This window comes from Balaenoptera musculus, chromosome 6 (assembly GCF_009873245.2).
Source record: "Balaenoptera musculus isolate JJ_BM4_2016_0621 chromosome 6, mBalMus1.pri.v3, whole genome shotgun sequence".
Taxonomy (NCBI): domain Eukaryota; kingdom Metazoa; phylum Chordata; class Mammalia; order Artiodactyla; family Balaenopteridae; genus Balaenoptera; species Balaenoptera musculus.
The window spans coordinates 65,832,471-65,853,762 of NC_045790.1; the positions used below are offsets into that span (position 1 = coordinate 65,832,471).

At 39.5% G+C, this 21,292-nt stretch overlaps 1 protein-coding gene across 2 annotated transcripts in view; it reads left to right on the forward strand.

Annotated features, from left to right (window-relative positions):
- Nucleotides 1-21,292, forward strand: part of PIP5K1B (phosphatidylinositol-4-phosphate 5-kinase type 1 beta) — a 341,484-nt gene that overhangs the window by 213,036 nt on the left and 107,156 nt on the right. For both annotated transcript variants that reach the window (XM_036856085.1, XM_036856083.1), the window contains 3 exons: nucleotides 17,307-17,518; nucleotides 18,880-18,963; nucleotides 19,087-19,135. In XM_036856085.1, coding sequence (XP_036711980.1) covers nucleotides 17,307-17,518; nucleotides 18,880-18,963; nucleotides 19,087-19,135 — 345 coding nt within the window. The remainder of the gene's footprint in view (nucleotides 1-17,306; nucleotides 17,519-18,879; nucleotides 18,964-19,086; nucleotides 19,136-21,292) is intronic.

Below are 21,292 nucleotides of genomic sequence, written 5' to 3' on the forward strand. Positions count from 1 at the left end.
AGAGCAAATGCAGCCAAAAATAAATAAATAAGATAAATAAATTTAAAAAAGAAAAGAAAAAAAAGAAATACATATTCGAGCAAGGGAAAAACTATCTGATGATAGAGGGAGACAGGTTTAGTCAGACCTCCAAAAAAAATCTATCTTTGGTGACTTTTGTATATCTAGCTGTTTTTTAAGTTCTGCCTATTTTGGAAGAAGTATCCAGTTTCACTGCAATGCCTGCCACATATAGCATTGAGAATTTAATAAAGCAGATGATCTCCCTTTTGAATCACTTGGGATTTTTTTAAAAAACTGTACTGATTGTCCCCATGTTAAAAGTCATTTGTGTAACAAAAGTATTTTTATCTTTCAATTATTTTCCCATAGAAACAGTATTGTAAATAGTCATTAGACTTTATTTTATTTAATACTGATCCTTGTCTCCTTTAGGTGTATATCCAGTCTCCCTAGCTAGACTGTAAATGTCTCAAAGGCCAAAAGTCATTCCTTATACCTCTCTGCAGCTGCGTACCTGGCTTATTGTGTACACTCAGTACATATTACAAGATTATGAAATTAAAGTTGACTTGAAATTTATGTATTAATTTTGGAAGAACAATTGGGAACTATTTTGTGTGCATTTTAAATTTACTATAATTATTTCTTCTCTGACATAACTTATTTATGAAAAATCTAAAATGTCTCGTATCATTTAATTAATTTGATAAATTATTACATCCTACAATATTTATTGATAATTCTGGGAACATGACATTGATAAAGTATATTAGTGAGAACTTGTGTTTGCAATTCAAATAGTTCTTATCCCTTCATGTGGGAGTCATATCAGACAGTCTTGATAATTAATGACCTAAATGACTTATTTTCATTTATTATTTTTTTTGTTGAGCAGCAAATTTATTAATTTTTATATGGTGTGGAACCAATTTTCCTTTTTCACACAAATGTCTGTCACCATAAATATTAATATTAATGAAATATTAATGAAACTGGTCTTAAGAATACTGAGACTTTTTGATGTGCAAACTGGGATTTCATCCTAACTATGTATGGCAAGCTCTAAATTTGTAGATCAGATTCTTCTCAGCTATAGGCATGTTTGTATGGGTTACTAGGTAGGCTATTTTCTATAATACTTAATTTAGCATAATGTTAGTGCTTACCCCATAGCTATAAATTTCTTTAGCATTAATTTTTTTGCATTTAGTTTAGACAGGTTGTTTTCTTTTTTCATATGTATTGGTTGCCTTCCAGTTACCTTTAAGGAGGAAAAAATGTTTCAGACCTAATAGAAAAAAGATGTACATCTCTTACTGATGACAACACTTACATTTAAGCTATTTCCTTTATCAGTAAGGAATTGGAGTTCGTTTTTAGACTTCAGCTAAAACATGGGAAGGGGACAAGGATATCATTGACTCCACATCTCTGTTCCAGACCTTGAAAGATTACTTCCCAAAAAAGATATAGATAAATGCACTGTTCTGCAGATTATATCTTTAAAACACTATAATCCCATGATATATTTATTTGCTCCATTGTTTTTTGTTGTTGTTGTTGTTTTTTTTAAATGGAAGCTTCTTTATTTATGTATTTATTATTTTTGGCTGTGTTGGGTCTTCGTTTCTGTGCGAGGGCTTTCTCTAGTTGCGGCGAGCGGGGCCACTCTTCATCGCAGTGCGCGGGCCTCTCACTGTCGCGGCCTCTCTTGTTGCGGAGCACAAGCTCCAGACACGCAGGCTCAGTAGTTGTGGCTCACGGGCCTAGTTGCTCCGTGGCACGTGGGATCTTCCCAGACCAGGGCTCAAACTCGTGTCGCCTGCATTGGCAGGCAGATTCTCAACCACTCTGCCACCAGGGAAGCCCCTGCTCCATTGTTTTAAGTTATGAGTTTTGCTATCTCTTATTAGTTATTTTGATAACATTGTAATACCAACATAAAGCAAAGATAAAGTTGGTGAAAAAAAATAAGTAAATAAAACCAACTTACGGAGTCCAAGATTGTTTGAGCTAGGAAGAATCATAGGACTTCCCTGGTGGCGCAATTGTTAAGAATCTGCCTGCCAATGCAGGGGACACAGGTTCGAGCCCTGGTCGGGGAAGATCCCACATGCTGTGGAGCAACTAAGCCCGTGTGCCACAACTACTGAGCCTGCGCTCTAGAGCCTGTGAGCCACAACTACTGAGCCCGTGTGCCACAACTACTGAAGCCCGCGCACGTAGAGCCAGTGCTCCGCAACAAGGGAAGCCACCGCAATGAGAAGACTGCACACCACAACGAAGAGAAGCCCCTGCTCGCCTCAACTAGAGAAAGCCCACGTGCAGCAGTGAAGACACAATGCAGCCAAAAATAAAATATAAATAAATTAATTAATTTAAAAAATTGTTTTAAAGGGCAATGAGTTTAAAAAAAAAAAAAAAGAATCATGAGGTTTCTGAGAAACAGTGGAACAATGCCTTCTGTGCTCGTGTCTGAGAGGAAATGATCTTGGACACAGATGTCTGTGTCTAGCCAAGGCAGATTTCCCCGTGAGACTGGAAATGAAGGCGTCACATATGCAAGGACTTTAAAAAACTTCCTACCTCTAAATCTTCTTTTATAAAAAAAAAATTTATTTTGAAATAATTGTAGATTCACATGCAGTTGGAAGAAAAAAAAATACAGAGAGATCTCATATACTCTTCACCTAGTTTTCCCAGCAGTAATATCTTATAGGACCTTAGTACAATATTACAACTAGGAAATTGACATGGGTACAATGCAGGGATCTTTTTCAGATTTCACCAGTTTTACAGGCACTCATTTGTATGTGTGCGTGGGTATGTATATATATCATTTATGCACATGTGTGTTTATGTAACCACCACGGTCAAATATAGAACAGTTCTTCCACAAAGATCCCTCCTGCTCCCCTTTTATATGTGGCCACAGACACCTCCCTCCCATCCCACCCCTCCGCAGTCCCTTGCAACCACCAATCTGTTTTCCGTCTCTATAATTTTGTCATTTCAGGAATCATACGGTGTGTAACCTCTGAGATCGGCTTTTTTCACTCAGCATAATACCCTTGTGATCCATCCAAGTTATTTTGTGTGTTGGTAGTTTACCCTTTTTATTGCTGAGTTATGTTTCATGGTATGGATATACCACAGTTTAAGCATTCACCCATTGAATAACATGTGGGTTTTATGTAGTTTTTGACTGTTATAAATGAAGCTGCTATGAATATTTTCATAAGGGTTTCTGCATAAGCACAAGTTTTCATTTCTCTGGTATAAATGCCCAAGTGCAGCTCTGTGTTGTATGGTAAGCACATCTTTAGTTTTGGAAGAAACTGCGAAACTCTTTTCCAGAGTGGCTGTACCATTTTGCATTCCCATCAGCAATGTATGAGTGATCTAGTTGCTTTTCATCCCCACCAGTATTTGCTGTCATCACTATATCTATCTACCTATCTATCTATCTATCTATCTATCTATATATACACACACACACATATGTATATATATATATATATATATATGTTTGTGGGGTTTTTGGGCTGCATCGGGTCTTTGTTGCTGCACGCAGGCTTTCTCTAGTTGTGGCGAGCAGGGGCTACTCTTCGTTGTGGCGTGCGGGCTCAGTAGTTGTGGCTTGCGGGCTCAAGAGTGCAGGCTTCGTAGTTGTGGCACATGGGCTTAGTTGCTCTGCGGCATGTGGGATATTCCCAAACCAGGGTTCGAACCCGCGTCCCCTGCATTGGCAGGCAGATTCTTAACCACTGCACCACCAGGGAAGTCCCATGTCATCACTATACTTTTTATGTTAGCCATTCTGATAGGTATATATTTAAGTCTGTTGTTAAGAAAATTGCTTAAGTGTATATACTTCACCAAAGTAAAAGATAAATCCAAAAAAGAAGTAGTTTGGGGATAAAGAGTGGTGAAAATGAAATAAAAGAGCTTACAGTTAAGTCTAATGGCTGATCATATGTCTGTGGGTCTTAATGCAGTTGGTAGGGATTCCTGAGAAAGAGACACCTGAGGTACAAGACTTTAGCACTAATAATAAGCATTTCTATGAGACTTTAAAAGCTCATAGCACTTGATCTAACTCTATTCTATAGACATTGGTATTTCTATATTGTATTGTAATTATGTGGGTACACGTTTTATGTTTGCCTACTAAAATCTGCTCTCTAGGAGAACAGGAATTGTGTGATTTCATTTTCCTACCCTTCAAATCACTTAACAGAATAGCAGTTGTCTCAGTGTTAGTCTTTTGATGAAGCCTAAGAGATAACAACAACATTTTTTTTTAATGTTTATTTATTTGGCTACGTCGGGTCTTAGTTGCAGCACGAGGGATCTTTTGTTGCGGCACGAGGGATCTTTTGTTGCGGCGTGCGGCCTTGTCTCTAGTTGTGGCGTACGGGCTTAGTTGCCCCGTGGTATGTGGGATCTTAGTTCCCCGACCAGGGATCGAACCCACATCTCCTGCATTGGAAGGTGGATTCATAACCACTGGACCACCAGGGAAGTCCCAACAACAACATTTTTGAAATTATAAATCTTACCTAATCAATAAACGTAATAAGAGCAAGCTTTGTTAATAGCATACCCATGGTTTGATACGAAATAGAACCAGAGTTAATCATCATACCAGTGTTGTGCATTGGAGGATAATTGTTTGAAGTACATTTGTATTGCTCATCTGGCCGGCGTCTGTTAATGACCAGTGAATTAGTCAATCACAACTGTGTTGACCACTCAGTCCACTCAGTTATTTATTTAGGTGGTGACTGGTGTCCCCATTTAAGACTATCTGAACGACACAGCTGTTCATCAGTCCTGGAAAGGGGCTGATGTTTGTCCAGCTTTGGCACTTGCTGCTCTTCATCTCTCATGCAGGTGGGTGATGGGAAGGAGCTCCAACCACAGTAACAGAAGGGACAACATGGTCAATACCAGAGAATTTCAGGGTAGCTGCCAAAATCCAAATACTCTTCTGTGTTGTTGTTCATACCTGACTTTCTACTCAGCAAGAGATACCTCAATTTGAGCCAGACAAGTAATTCTCAATATTTCAAAACAGCTATTCCAGTTTTGGGTAGAGGGAGCATTCTACCTTAGATATAACCTGTAGATACCAAAGTAACTTAACATTTAAAACACATCATACACGATATATAGTCATGAAATACATATGCACAATATAGTACCCAACACATGATTTTGTGGATGGTAAGGACTCATTTCCAAGACTCAGTTCATCCATAGGTTGTTTCCGTTAACATTTGCTCTGAGCCAGGCGGTGCTTGACATTTCAGATAGATTGTCTCATTAATCCTCACAACAGCCCTGCAAAGTGAGTGCCATGATTCCATTTTGACAGATGAAGTGGGGACCCAGGAGAGGTTCAGCTTCCCCAGGTCTGCAGAGCTTATAGTGCTGGAACCAGGATTTCCACCCAGGTCTCTTTGGTTCCAAAACCCAGGTTCTTTCATCTGTGCACTCTCCTTAAGGGGTTTGTAGGTGTAATGGAGGAAAGTCTGTGGAAATGAAAGTGTTAAGTGATAACTTGGATGGACGCAGACAGGGTGGGATGGAAGTGCCCGATGACTGGTTTTCTAGCTCTGACACAGAGCTGGTGAGAAGGTGCTGGAGGGGTTAAGAAAGGGCTCCATCAAAGTAGAGAACTTGGTTTGGACAAGGCAAAGAGTTAATGAAGTCTCACAACCTACTTCAAGGAAGGAGGGAGAGAGGAAAATCGTGCCAAGTGACTGAGGAACACAAAGTAAAATTAGTAATCCAAACATTTAGTTTTGAAAGTTTAATGAAAAGCATAATCAAGCCCATTGACACTTGCCAACTGTTACCAACATGTGTGCACATGAAATCCTATTAACATAAAAGCAAAACTTCTTTCTGAGAAATGTGATGGTTACAGTGGAGTTGATTGTTTTTCCAATCTGGTGGAGAGGGAGACTGGGGACGCAATGTGGGCCGTTGAAGCCTGTGTGAGCAGCTTTTGAGAATTCTTATTAACTCCAGAATTTGAAGGATTATCGAGCCAGTAGTTGTTTTTTTAATGCTCACTTCAAGTCAAATGGAACAGTATAAAAATTTCTACCAAAAAGAATGGAAATGGGAGACTGGAAAATATCTTCCTCAACTCCTTTAAAACTCCTTTATCTTTTCTTCTTATAAGAAATATTACCTAAAGATTAGAGAACTCACATATTTCCTAAGGTGTGGTGGTGGTGATGTGTCTAGCTAACTTTCATTTTAAGTAATTTGTCACATATAAATATAAATATACAATAATTCCAGTCAAAGGACGCTAAAGTCTTTGGGCTTTATGAAATAAAAATAGTATGTGAGGGTTTCCTGCTTTTGTGTGAATAGAACCTACCTGTCTTTGATTTTGTAGATGACCCTAGGTCTAGAGGTGAGGTCACTGTAGGCCCCAAATAGGAGGACTCACAGAGTATCTGAGGGCAGGGAGCAAAGGGAAGGAAATGTCCCCATGGCCATATCCTCCTCCCCTGCGGGAATCCTGGGAAACCAGAGCAAAGAGGTAGAGCAGGAAGGGGAAGTGGCCGCAGGGGACATGACAGTAGCAACCCTGGCTTTGAAGATGTGTCTGGAAAGGCTGTGAGGTTGGCCGGGGTGGATCCAGTTGTGGGTGCCAGTGTAAGTCTGTCACACGGATGACCATGTGAATTAGAGCAGGGTTGTAAATACCCAAGCCCATGGGAGACAGAGGGGTGGTGGACCCCAGCAACTTACAAAACGGAGTTGAACCTCCATAGCTTAGGAGAAACTTCTGGAATCTGGTAAGAGACTGAGTTCCAGAGACTTGAGAAGTATTTGAGAGTTTCCAGGGTCTGGGAAAATGTTACAGAGTTTAGAAAATGGTTCAGAAATATGCCCTGTGGAAACACTTTTAAAGGGGGAAATCTGTTTGATTTTTATAGGGCTTTCTTTTATTCATTCCGCAGTGCCCATTTACTGAGTACCCACGTTACGGAGGAATAGGGCCCACATAACTGCCTTGTGAAAGGCAAGGTACTTCTTGGGCCACGCACTGGTTCTAGTTCTTTCCAGAAAGCTCAGCACATTCTGGCTTCTGAGAGGCTTTGGCTCACGTACACAGCTCTTCATCCCTGGCCCTATCAGTCAGCACTTTTATATGCCTCCTCTCTCCTGCAAGTGACTGTCCCTTTGATGTCACCATTGTTCTTCCTTCAAAGACGTTCCTTAATTTAGTTATTTCAATCCAGCAAGGATAACTACTCTCTCCTCACTTCTGTTCCTCGAAATTCTGCACTTCTGTACTGTGAGGTAGAAAATCTCCACAGGAGAATTTCTATCTTCCCTCAAAGGAGTGAAATGGCCAAGGACAATCTGTTATTAGTGAATTTATATATTAAATTTCAACTTTTTAAAATTTATTTATTTTTACTTTTATTTTTGGCTGCATTGGGTCTTCGTTGCTGTGCGCGGGCTTTCTCTAGTTGCGGCGAGCGGAGGCTTCTCTTCGTTGTGGTGTGCCGGCTTCTCACTGCGGTGGCTTCTCTTGTTGCGGAGCACGGGCTCTAGGCACGCGGGCTTCAGTAGGTGTGGCTCGCGGGCTCTAGAGCGCAGGCTCAGTAGTTGTGGTGCACGGGCTTAGTTGCTCCACAGCATGTGGGATCTTCCCGGACCAGGGCTTGAACCCACGTCCCCTGCATTGGCAGGCGGATTCTTAACCACTGCACCACCAGGGAAGCCCTAAATTTCAACTTTTTATAAACAAAAGGATACATCTGTGCACTTCTCTACATGTATACTTGAAAAAAGTATTTTAAAAGGGATACATAGTCCACTGGATATATTAGTTGTCTGTAGCTATTAGGGATGCAGGGAAGTTAAAACCTAATGTTTATTTAAAATATCCTCATCCAGCCTGAGAGTGAGCCTGGCTAGAGTCCGATATTGTTGACTTCCTCTCTTCATTTCTCCACATGAAGACCTCATTTGTAAACTTTGCCCGTGTTCAGTCAACTCCAGCTGTTCCAAAAACAAACCATTCTAGATGCCAACTCATTGTTTACTGTGTTTTCACAAGAAGCTGGTAATCTGGCTTCAGATGATAATGGACATTCTCTGGAGACAGAGATCCCAGACTCTGATATTCCTCTTTATGAAAGAGCTGTACAACTTTTTCTAGATTATTAGCAATTTCAGAAAATATGTCAACAACCTTATTCTCAAGGAGCAGAGAAAGCAGTGATTCCGGTTTGCAAATTTATTCTCTCCACTCAGATGTGTAGGGAAAATTGAGTCTCTTAATTTTCCATGACTACTCTTGCTCGCTAAAATCCACAGTCTTGAACTTACCAATTAATAATATTTCAGTCTTTTCAGGTTTAAATAGTCACGTCTCAATTTTAATAGTCTTCTTATTCAAAGTTGAACTCCCTCTGAGGACTGGTGTACATTGACCCTCTTTTATCACTCCATCTTTTTAGATACACACCATTGAAAATGTAGGGTATTGATCACATCTTGACATACAGAGACTAGAACATTGCTACAGGGCCCTCCACTTACTATATTCTATTTCCACCTCAAACCATCACCCTCAAGCTATGTGGGATGTGGCATTGAGCTAGTATCCTATGCTTTCTTTAATTTTGACCATGTACATATATAATTGTTTCTTAAATAAATCAAAATACCTCAAGACCCCAAAGAATTCATTTCTAGTGATGGCTCCCACAACCTGGGTTTTCTGTCACTTCTTAAAATTTACCCCATGGGTAGGTACTTGTTCTTCGTCAGTTGTAAGTTTTTCCGTACAAATGATGACTTTCCCAGACTTAAGATTGTTCCTGCCCTGTGGAACCTTTTATGATCTCAGAGCATGGTTTGGCTTGATTTTTCTGGCTTCAAACCACCACAGGAATCTTGGTTGACAAATTATACCTTCCCTTCCTACCAAATTAATTACATGTCATTCAATAAATAGTTTAAATTCTTGCTCTGCAAAAGGCTCTGTGCTAAGTCTGTGGGAGGGATAAAAATGAATAGGATATGGCCCTCGCCTCAAAGAAGCCTAGTGTTTAAACCATAAGGCCAAACCACTGAGGTCTTATTTATTGTGGACAGATTACCCCATTCTTCTTTGCTCTCTTTGTTTATTAGAGTAAAGTGAAGAGGGAAGGGAAGAGGACTGTTTTCCTCTTTACCCAGAGAGGCAGTTCACCACAGCAGGTAGACTACAGTAGACAATGAGGAAGATTCAGGAATTGCACCTCATACATTGAAGTGGATGTGGAAACTTGTGCCACGTGTGGCCTCTGAGTCTTACTGGACAGCTGGACAGCCCCAGGCTCTCAACTGTCCCACCAGTTAAGCCACAGTGAAGCAAATTACTTATGGCAAAGCAAACCAAAAGATAAAATGGGAAGTACTTGACAATTTTAATGTGTTACTTTTAAGTGTGTTTACAAAATAATTTATTAAGACATATTTATGTGTAGAAACAAAGTGTCTATAAAGAAAAAGATCCATAACCCATCTAATATAGAAGATGATGAATATATATATTATTCATTCATATATCTTTTCATAGATAGATAGAGGTTTTAAAATAATAAATGACTATTTCTAGTGCCTCTAAGGTATACTTCTATTACTTTAAGCTTTTTAAGTGAGCAAAAAAAGCCTCTGTACAAGGTAATCAAGCACAGCTCAGAATTCTAAATCACCACGTTAGACACAGTGAAAAACACATTATTGCCATCACTAGGCTAAGGATTGAATATTTATTTCAGTCTGCTTTACCAGCCAAATTGTATGGCTCGTCACAGCCTGTTTTTTCTCTTTATTATATTAGCAAAGAACACTCTGAGCTGTGTTGAGGAAATTAAATTAAATTTAAAAAACAACATTTAGCTTTAACTGGGCTTGCACATGCGAGTAATTCTGGAGCTGTACTCCAAGGAGCCTACTTTGGGGGGAAATGGCAGACCCTTGGATTCATTTTACCCTAAACCAATGGGTCCAGGAATGTCTATTTGTATAAAATCTTCAGGATACTGTTTTGAATTGTGTTGTATCATTGAATTAACACAAATGTTTTTGCCAGTCATTTACTCTTTTTTTTTTAATTTTTTAATTTTTGGCTGTGTTGGGTCTTCGTTGCTGTGCGCGGGCTTTCTCTAGTTGAGGCGAGCGGGGGCTGCTCTTCATTGCAGTGCGCGGGCTTCTCACTGCGGTGGCTTCTGTTGTTGTGGAGCACGGGCTCTAGGAGCGTGGGCTTCAGTAGTCGGGGTTCGCAGGCTCTAGAACGCAGGCTCAGTAGTTGTGGCGCACGGGCTTAGTTGCTCTGCGGCACGTGGGATCTTCCTGGACAAGGGATCGAACCCGTGTCCCCTGCATTGACAGGCGGATTCTTAACCGCTGCACCACCAGGGAAGCCCAATCATTTACTCTTTATTCAAGGACTAGACAAGGCCAGTTGGAAAATTACTCAGGGCCCTTGATAAATCTTCCTGTCAGCTCCACATCTTGTTAATTTGGTTGTTCTTTAGATCTTTCATCAAAGAATGATCAGGTGAGATGAGTGTAGAACATAGCAACTTTTCTGCTTTAATTATTTTAGTTAAGATCCCAAATAATTTATTTTTATCTGTGCCATCTCTTGCCTGTCATTAGCAGAGGTAGCGGTAAGTTAACTCTAAACAGGTATATGAATGCATTTCATCTAAGCATTTCAAAGCAGTGTATTAAACTTTACGTTTTGAAAAATTTAAACATCTGCAAAAGTGGACAGAATATTATAATGGACACCCACGTACTCTGTACCCAGCTTCAACAGTTTTCAACTTGTAGCCGATCTTGTTTCAGCCCACTTCCAACCCCCCATAGAATTTGAAGTACATTCCAAGCATCACATCCTTTTGCTCAAATATATTTTAGTTAGAGTCCCTAAAAACTAAGGACTCCTTTTTATAAAAGTAACTAGAACCTCTTTTTCATACCTTTACAAAATTAACAATTCTTACTAGTCAGTGTCCAAATTTCTAGTTGTGTCAGAAATAAAACCTTTTTTTTATAGTTTGGATCAGGATTTAAATAGGATCCACCCCCCACCCCTCACCCTGGTCACTTATTTTTTCATTGTGGATATTCGTTGAAGAAATTTGTTTGTTTACTCCATTGTCCAGATTTTGTTGATTACATCCCTATAATTTCTTTTAATATGTGCGTCTCTCCCCCTTTTTTTTTCCTGTAGATTGGTTGTTGGATCTAGAGGTTTGGTCAGATTTAGGTTTGACTTTATTGTCAGTGCTCTCTCCTCGCATCTGGAGGCACATAGTGTCAGAATGCCTTTCTTTCTGTGATGTTAGCGGCACTGCTGACCACTGACTAGATCCATTAATTCATTAAGGGTTGTAAAATGGCGATGTTCTTGTTTTATCACACATTAGCTAGAATGCTCAAAGGATTTCTAAACAAGAGAGTGCTGAGCACATAACAGGTGCTCAGTAAAATATTTAATGAATGGATTAATTTTCATAAGAGCCCCCGTGACATGGGAAGTCATTAGAAACCTTGCCTAAGATCTGATTAAAGAGCATCTTTTTCCTCCTAGAATCACCATCCTTCTTTCTCCACTTTGCATAAAGCATCGCTTACAGATGACTTGAATTATTTTTGCCACTCTTAATATCTTCTGGTGCTGTTCTTCAACAGTCTTTTGGACTTATCTGATGATTTTCCTTTCTCAGTCTTATGCCAACTTAACTTCACATTCCTTACAGGTTGGAAGAGCAGAGAAACGGAGGACAGGAATGCTAAGGAAACCCTAAGATGTGTTTCAGAACAGAGCCTCCATCTTAAACTCAGCACCAAGCACTCTTGGATAGTTAAAGGGTCTTTGAAGTTGACCCAGCCTGTGACATGCTCTTTTTGCAAAGCCTTCCTAAAAAGAAATGTGATGATCTTACCAGCTTCCAAGCTCAGCCTAGTTTATAGCCAACAAGCTTGCCTTTTATCTGCCATTTAGTTGCGTGCCTACTGAACAGTGAATTCAGTCTCTAAATAACAGCTTGATTTTTGTCCCTGACAGTGTGTATAAATACCTCTGGTGTGGGAACGTTTGAAAATACTGTAGGCTATTAGCTCTATTTTTTTCTGACAACAGACCACAGAATCACAGTAAATGCTTTCAATGCTGAAGATTTTTCACAAGCATTGTAATTGTGAAGCGGAGAATCTAAGTTCTTATATTTGAGATATAAGAGGTATTGCTATACATTTTTTGCTGCTGAATATTTTGTTTTTCACTTGCTTGCTCACAGGGAAAGCAGTATAACAAATGCACATTTCTGCTGTGATCAGAGTGTACAGCAGGGAGCACAAAGTAAAACAAGTCTTTGGTGAGCAGAGCAGCCTTATGTGCATGATAGGAAAAGTATAGATAAACCGAGGGTCAAATTTTATTCCGTAGAGGGGCACTGATAATGTGCTTGGGTTTTCAGAGAGGAGGTGTTTTCCTAATATTTTGTGCAGATCATGAGTATAGTCTTCATGGAGCTAAGAATTGAGATAGACTTTGAAAAACCAGTGTGATTTGAATAAGGATCTTCTAGAAGAAACAGCATGAGCTGTTCATCTTACCTCTTCAGGGCACATTTTGGGGTAATTAAGGGATTTCCGTTTGACTAGCGTGGGAGGTATCTCTAGACAGGTATGAAATAACAGAGATGTTGGCTAGGGCCGTGGTAGCAAGGACCTTCAGTGTCACTTGAGCAATGGTGAGAGACTACAGGCTTTGAGGAGAGGTGTGATGTCACCTGGTCAAGTAAAGGTGTCAGGAATGAATCAGAAAGGGAAAAAAGAAAAGTTGAAATCAAAGCTTTAGCAAGGAGGATTATTTTGATTATAGAAGCTGCTGGATTGGGCAACTTAATGAAAGGAAAAGGAGTCATGGAGTCTGAAATCCACATTAGAATGATTTCAGGTAAGAGAGAAAAAGTGAGAAAGAACTGCTTTGGGGGGAAAGTGTACAGAAGTTTAGAAATGTCCAGAAGGCTATGGGAAATGTACAGGACTGGAGATTAGGAGTGAGTTTGGACTAAAGGTAACATTTTAGGAATTGTCTATAGAGCAATAATAGTTGGAATCTACCCCTAAAAGATTCTTAAATCTATCCACGTCTCCCTTGAGCTCCCCTGCTGCCACCTCATTCAAGTACCATTAACCCTCACCTACACTATTGATACCCTTCAGTCAAAAGTAGGTCCCCCTTTTGTGGGGTATCTCCACAGCACCCTGATTTTTCCTTTCAGACCTTATTCCAATCTGTGGTTCAAGCTTGTGTAATTTTGAGGATGGTGTCATTGTCTGTTTTACTTACTCCTGAAGATCTGGCAGCTTCCAGGGTGCCTGGCACAGACTAGACACTCAACTTGTTTTTTCCAGACAAAAAGAGTAAATGAACATCACTACCAAAAAGCAGAAAAAGAGAAGAGTTGAAGAGAGAACTCTGGTGAATATTTTTAGGGCATAGAAGAAAAAAGTGGGAAAAACAAATAGGAAGGCAAAGAACCAAGAGAAGGTGGGCCCCAGTGGCTGAGGATGAGTGGAGGTTCCAGTGGGGGGTGGTCAGCAGTGATGGATTCTACAGGTGGAAGAGAACAAGGATGACAAGAAGAACTAGCATTTATTGGGTGCTTTCTGTATGCCATGACTGTCCTAAGACTTGATGTGGATGAACTAATCTTCACACTAACTCTGTGAGGTAGGTGTCCCTGTTATTTCTGTTTTACAGATGAGGATGCCAGGCCCAGAAAGGTTACATACTCTGCTCAAGGACAAACCAATGGGGGAGCCATGAGTCCAACGAGGCCACCTGGCCCCAGAGCACAGAGTCTTTACTACCATGCAGCTATTCTGGCTCCTCCTAGCAGAGGGCTAAGGGCTACGGCACAGAGATGGAAAAGGAAAAAGACTGGCCACTCTTTATGACCTTTGGCTGTGAAAAGAGGATAGCAGTGCCAGTCATTCTGAGTTAGGACATCTCCCACGTTAGGTCACCAAGTCTACAGAAATCATATGTGAATGAGAGCATACCTGATGCGTTGCCAGCCATGAGAGCCTAGAGGATATGCTTTATTTCAGAAAAAGATAGTTTTTTTAAACTTTTTATTTTGTATTGGAGTATAGTTGATTAACAATGTTGTGTTAGTTTCAGGTATACAGCAAAGTGATTCAGTTATACATATACATGTATCTATTCTTTTTCAAATCCTTTTCCTATTTAGGTTGTTACATAATATTGAGCAGAGTTCCCTCTGCTACACAGTAGGTCCTTGTTGGTTATCCTTTTTAAATATAGCAGTGTGTACATGTCAATCCCAAACTCCCTAACTATCCCTCCCCCCTACCCTTCTGCCCTGGTAACCAGAAGCTTGTTCTCTAAGTCTGTGAGTCTGTTTCTGTCAGAAAAAGATAGTTTTGATCACATCTTCAGGATTTTGTAGCAGCTGCTTTAACATTGACTTTTATACCACATTCCAATATTATTACTGACTTAAAAATAGTCCTTGAGAAAGAAGAGAAAAAATAATCTGGCTCTGATGATAAAAAGCATTGTGGTATTTCAGCTTGCTTTCAGTTTTACATACATCTGTGAATCTTTCCTGGAGTAAGGTCTTGCCCAAGCTAGATGGGAAAGTACCTGTATTTGCCTTGCAACTGTGTTTTGCATAGCAGATGGATAGGCACAGGATCCACCAGCAACAGTGAGGTCAGGCCGACATTCTGGGAGAAAACGTGCGCCTGAGTGACTGACTAGGCTGGTGTCTGTTATGTTGCAGGATGTTGCACCCTCTCAATGCTCACACGTTAAGATTTTGGCAGATGTATCGATTCCTTTCATTAAAGATCTGAGAGGATATGAATAACAGAACTATTTTGTTCCTAATTGATGCAAATCTGCAGTGCACGTGACTAAAATCTGTTCCCGGAATTTTTCATTACACAAGTTTGGGAATTTGATTTAAAATATATGTCTATATATTTATCTTTTTCTTCCTTAACATTTTTTATGGATGGTGACTTTCCCTAACCCCAAATCCAAATATCATGCTCAACTTTCCACACAATAGGAATAGGATTTATCCTTTTTTTTTTTTTTTTTAAGGCTTTCACTCAGAAAGTAGAAGCCTGGCCCCCTGAGGACAGTGCAGCCCCTTCAGGGTTGCTGGCAGTCCAGTTTAAAAGTACAGAGGAAACTAATCTCTGTTTAAAATTTATTTGTAACTTTTCCTTAGTTCTCTCTCTAAGTTTTGGTTTGTATGTTTTTTAAATAAACCCAGACTAATATTTGACCACTTAAAGCAATGAAATCATTTCTTGCCTTGTCTACTAGTTAAAGTTGGACCACAACCTGACTTCATATTCCTTATAAAATGCACATGTTCTCTTTGGATTGTCCTTGGGCAAGAAAGGAGACTATAAGTACAAATGAAACAGTTCAGGTTGAATCATGCATTAAAAAAGTATAAGAAATTATAAGAAAAAGTATTGTATAAAGAAAGCTTATTAACAAGTAGGACTATTATGTGGATGCTTTGCAGAGAAAAATGAAACAAATATGGTGTCCACGAGTGCCTTTCAGTTTTCACCACTGTAGACGCCTGTTAGGAACATTTACAATATTGTCACAGGGACCGATTAGAATTTGCTTTTGAAACCAGTTCACTGCTTTGGGGGGGAACATTTACCAATGGGCACTTTGGGCTGTGCAGGGCACAAGGCTGTGACTTTCACCCATTGAACACAGGACTGTTCCCTCCGGCAGATCGTGAGGCCATTATTTTATAGCCCATTGACCAGAATTTCTGTGTCAGCCAGCCTTTTCCTGCTGAACATCCAAGCTGTGCTCCTGGGTACCACCAACCCAGAACTTTTAAAGGAATCGGGACACACCAAAAGGGCACTAGTAAGCAGGCTAGAAGTACGGTGATATTTTTGTTGGCTTTTTATGATTTCTGTTTTCAGAAGTATAACCCGATCAAAAGCACTTGGACTGAGGGAGAATGAGAAGTGTAAGATATTCTGGGTACGTATTCAATCCCTGGTTAAACAATCATCTATAGACTGTGACCTTCAAAGGCATTTCCTAGCTAGGGTACAGTGATAGATTATCTCGTTGGTTCAGAGATAGCTATTCTGCTATGCAAACTGGTCTTTCTGGGCTGTTTTGATTTCCTGAGCAACTTTGTGTGAAAAATGCCAAGGTGTTAAAAAAAAAAAAAAAAAAAAAAAAAACCTGTTGTAGGAAGAGAATCATAGACAAATTCTTAGGAAAAGAACTTTATCATAGAGGAAGACACCCCATTTTCCTGAACTCCTCCTGAACACTCTTCCTCACTTGAAGGGTCCTGAGTGTCCAAGACTTACCCACACCCGGAAGCCATGTTGACTGCCTGTCTTGCATCCCGATCGTGTCTCCGTTGTTTTCCTGTCAGAGCATTGCTATCTCCTTTTTCTGGCTGCTTCCAGTTACTTTTAATTCCTTCTCTTTCCCACTTTTTCCTGAGTGGATAATTAAACATGAGTCCTGTTCTTTGTTGAGACCATACATTTAAAAAAGACTCGCTGCAGGGAACCGAATGATAACCTTGAAAGACAAGCTTTGAAAAGGAGACCACGAAACTCTAGGAAGGTGAAAGTTTTTGAGAACAGATTTCAGACAAAAGCCCATTCCAGCTGAGTCTTCGCGCTGAGGAGGCTATACAGGCTTGTAGAGACCATTGGTTGTTGGTGTCTCTCCTCTAGTACCTAAGATGCTGGAGTTGACTGCCTGGGTTCAAATCCCGGCAGTGTGAGTTATGAGCTGTGTGATATTGAGCAAATCATCTCTCTCTCTGTGTCTCATTTTTTTCATCTGTAATACAGAGATAATAATAGCACCTAGGTCAAAGAGTTGTGAGGATTGAATCCAAATGAACCGCTTAGCACCTGGCACATGGAAAGTGTTCAATAAATGCTATTGGTGAAACATTCATGGAGTGCTGAGGAAAGATGTGCTTATTCTATATTTGCATAAAAATATCATCTCGGAGCCATGGTGATAATTCTTACTGCACATGACCTAATCATAACCTCAAATGTTTTTATTTTGATTTTTCCTCTATCAGCCACCCGCTGGGAGGGAAGCAAGAGCTGCACGTCTGCATATCTCTCTGTTTCTGTGCAGATGAGATTTACAAGCCATTTGAGTGATGGACCTCCTTGTTCTTTTTCTTATTCAGGTGCTGGAAAGCTTCAAGATCATGGACTATAGCCTTTTGCTGGGAATCCACATCTTGGACCATTCCCTCAAAGAGAAAGAAGAGGAAATTTCACAAAATGTGCCTGATGCTAAGCGGTCTGGGATGCAAAAGGTCCTCTACTCGACAGCAATGGAATCCATCCAGGGTCCAGGGAAATCAGGAGACGGGATCATCACAGAGAACCCGGACACGTAAGTGCAGCGCCTGCCCACACGTTTCCTTGATCGTGGCAGCCGACGTCATTGGGTAATTAAATGCAAGCATGTTCCCTTCATGGTGGCTCTCTAGGAATAGATTCCTACCTGGTGCTAAAGTGGATTAAGCCAGCCTTATTTCCTTTCATCCACGGATAACTAGATGAGTGGCAGTTCTTCGAGTTATTATCATTCTTTCACCCACATGTTTTCTTTTTTCAAATGGCTCCATTTTTTAACAATGGCTAAAAATGTTTTTACCCCTATTTGCTACATATTCAAAACATCCACCACAAACAGGGTGAATATTCTTTGAATTTGAATAAACATGTTATTTAAGCAAATAACATGCTAGAAATTATGTCCGCAATTCAGAGCTTTTTATGTGCGTAAGAGGATTCTGTTGTCCTAGTCCTGTACCCTGGCAGATGTGACCTCTTGCTTCAACAAGATGTGATAGTAACTGCAGGATTAGTTTGCATGTATAAAAAGTGCATATTGACTAACAGAAACAATTACAGTCAACCATTTCAGTAATTTTCTTTGGTTGTGTCACGTGTGTGTACTTAGCTGAGCAAGGAGACTGAAAGGAAGAAATCATTTTCCTTGACTGTAAGTGCCTGCCTTGTAAGATTCTCCAACAATGACTAAATCACAGGCACATTTCACTTTTATGAAGGAAATTCATACATATTAAAGATTTTTTTAATCCTTCCTATAAATCCATCTAAATGTCCAATAACTGATTAAACGAATTATTCTGTATCAGTATAGTGAAGTACTATACAGCCATTAAAAGCACATTAGCACTGAATATGAAGAAATGTTTATCATTTAGCAAGTGAAAAATTCAGGTTATAAAACATGATAAATTAAATAATAGCTTTTGTGTATTAATAAATATACACACACACAGGAAAGATGTACCAAATGTTGATAGTGTTTATCTTTGCATCCTAGGAATGGATTCTTTATATATTTTTTCTTTGTGCTGTTCTATATTTTATTTTAAAATCTCACAGTAAGTATATAAAAGTGTTGCATTTTTGATGAGCAATATTTTGAAATACTTTAAAATTCTTGCTCTTGGTTTTAAAGTAGGAATGATTTTTTAATTGAATTCTTCCCATCCAGCTCTTCAGAATTGACAGCTATGGTGTTATTCTCCTTCAGGAGAGGTACATCATTCTGGATTCCCAGGAAGACTTTAGCTGAAGCAAAAAAAAGAAAAAAAAAGATGAAGGGAGAGAGAGTCCAGGATGCTTAGAGACTGCCCATTTTCATTTACAGTCTATTTATTAGAAATGATTTTTAACTTCCTATTCATATAAAATGTTTCTCTTTTGCTCTATTCACAGAATGGGAGGCATTCCAGCTAAAAGCCATAAGGGAGAAAAGCTACTTTTATTTATGGGCATTATTGATATTCTGCAATCATATAGGTAAGAAATTTGGGGAAGTAGTCTTTTATTATTTCAAAATAAATCAACGAAAGGTTCTGAAAATTCACCAAATGGGAGTGATTTTACATTCTTATTTTTATTTTTCTGTCCGTTTATGTTTAGGTTAATGAAAAAGTTGGAACATTCCTGGAAAGCTCTTGTTTATGATGGGGTGAGTGATTTATCATGCTCCTTATTAAACTGTATATTTTTCTGATTTCTCAGAGACTTCAAAGTATGTCTAGGAAGCCGTGTCACTTGAAGAGGAAAGGAAAAAAAGATCTTTATAAACTCAGAGTCTCAGGCTAGCAGACTGGTTCAAATCTAAGAACAAAGACAACATAAATGTGAATAGCTCTTCAAATAGAGGCCATCCAGCCGGTGACTAGGTAGAGACCAGGAAAACAAAATGAGGTCTCGTTTTTATGTGCAATCTGTAGGGCCCAATTATGAGATGATGAGAAAAAGGAAGAGACTTTTCATAGACACTGGGAAGACCAGTAGGGCACTTTGAACTCAAGTTGTCCCAAGACCAAGCTTCAGAGGGATTTGAACCCTACTTTGATGGTAAACAGCCCTGGGCTTGAACTCTGCATTCAAACCACTTTACTAGCCATGTGTCCCAGACACATTGCTTGCTTGTCATCTCTTAGCCTGGTTTCCCATTTGTAGCAGAAGCCTAGTAATAGTACCTCATACCTGCCTCGTAGGCTGATGTGAGGGTTAAATTAAATAATGCCCCTTAGTGTTCAACATGATGCCTAACATAATAAGGACGTAGGAAGGGAAAACTTTTTCGGTTGTGTTGGATTTATACATGACAAAGGCTGACTGACATGAGGATGTCTTTTGGACCCAGAATTGGCATGACTGAAGAAAACCATCGGTTAACAAAGAGCAGCCTCTCTCTCTCTCTCTCTATACACGCACATGCGCGCACGCGCGCACACACACGAGACTTCCTATCTAGATGTTAAATTTGAACTTCCTGCTGTTGACAGAACATTTATGGCCTCAGCCTCCCTCAGTTAATAACTCAAAGTGACACTTCCAGAGAATATATTGGTCAAAGATTTGCTCACACATTTTTTTAAGATGTTAGCAGATGCTTTCCTTTGAAACAAAGATAAATTATAGATGCTATTCTTCTCCTTTTTTGGAAAAGAGCACCCACTTTCTCAGTTCTGTGGAAAACTGGTAATAACCTTTCAGCATGAAAGATCTGCATTTTGTTCCCAGGCTAAGGAATAACCTTCGTCAGAATGCACTTTTAAACAACAGGTTCACAAGTTTGTTTCTGAGAATCAAACTTAGGCTTATTATTCAAATCAAAGATTCTTTTTATGAAAAGGCCAAGATGGTAGGTTAATTTTTTTTCCTTCTAGCTGAGAAAAGTAGCAACTACATTAATGCCTCGAACATGGAAGGGAAAGAGAGTAAACACCCTCTGTTTCATTCTCCTTCTGTTTATTGACACAATTTCAATTCCCTGTTACCAAATGAGATTTGTGCTCTGAATGGCCTAGTCCTCTATTGGTCAGATGCTTCTAAGGAGCCCCTACTTTTGTCTAAATAACATATATCTTCTGTTTTTTGGTGTCTTTTTTTAATTACACAAATATATAATCAGCATCTCTGTGCTGATTATATATTTGTGTAATTATAAGCAATAATTAAGACTTATTTTTGTCTTTTTACAAAAGTGCCTCTTCTTTAAACACTGCTTCTTCATACCAAGGAGAACCACAATCTAATTTCTCTTGGAAAGCAAGAATCTTAATCATCTTGCGTCCTACATATTTTTAAATGACGGTACTTGTGAATTTGTGTCCACTTCCAACAGGAGCTGACCGAATACTGGGGAGAGTGCATGTCAAACCAGTGGGAAATTTTCCACCACATCTGCAGTATCACTGATAGTCTAGGGGACCATTTTAACTTGGCAAAGAGGGTTTCTCCATACTGTGTCCTTCGTAACTCAATCATTACAGAATTGCCTTATGCCTCATGTAACACCCAATTTCACAGATGAAAAGACTGAGGCACTGAGATAGTGTCTTTACCCAGAACCACACAGATTTTTAAAATTAGAGCTAACACCAGAACCGGGTCTCTGGATTCTGGTCCAGTGTGTGTTTTTTCTTCCAAATCCATCGCAGATACTTTATAGTATCTAAACGTAAATTTTTAGAAGTTTCCCGGTTGGACGCCATGAACCTGAAATCAAAATGGAGTACTCAGTAAGCGAATTTACTATTTTTAGGAATGTGTATCTTGGATAGTAAATAAATGACTACTGAATAAACATACAGAATTAGCTCCTTCATCC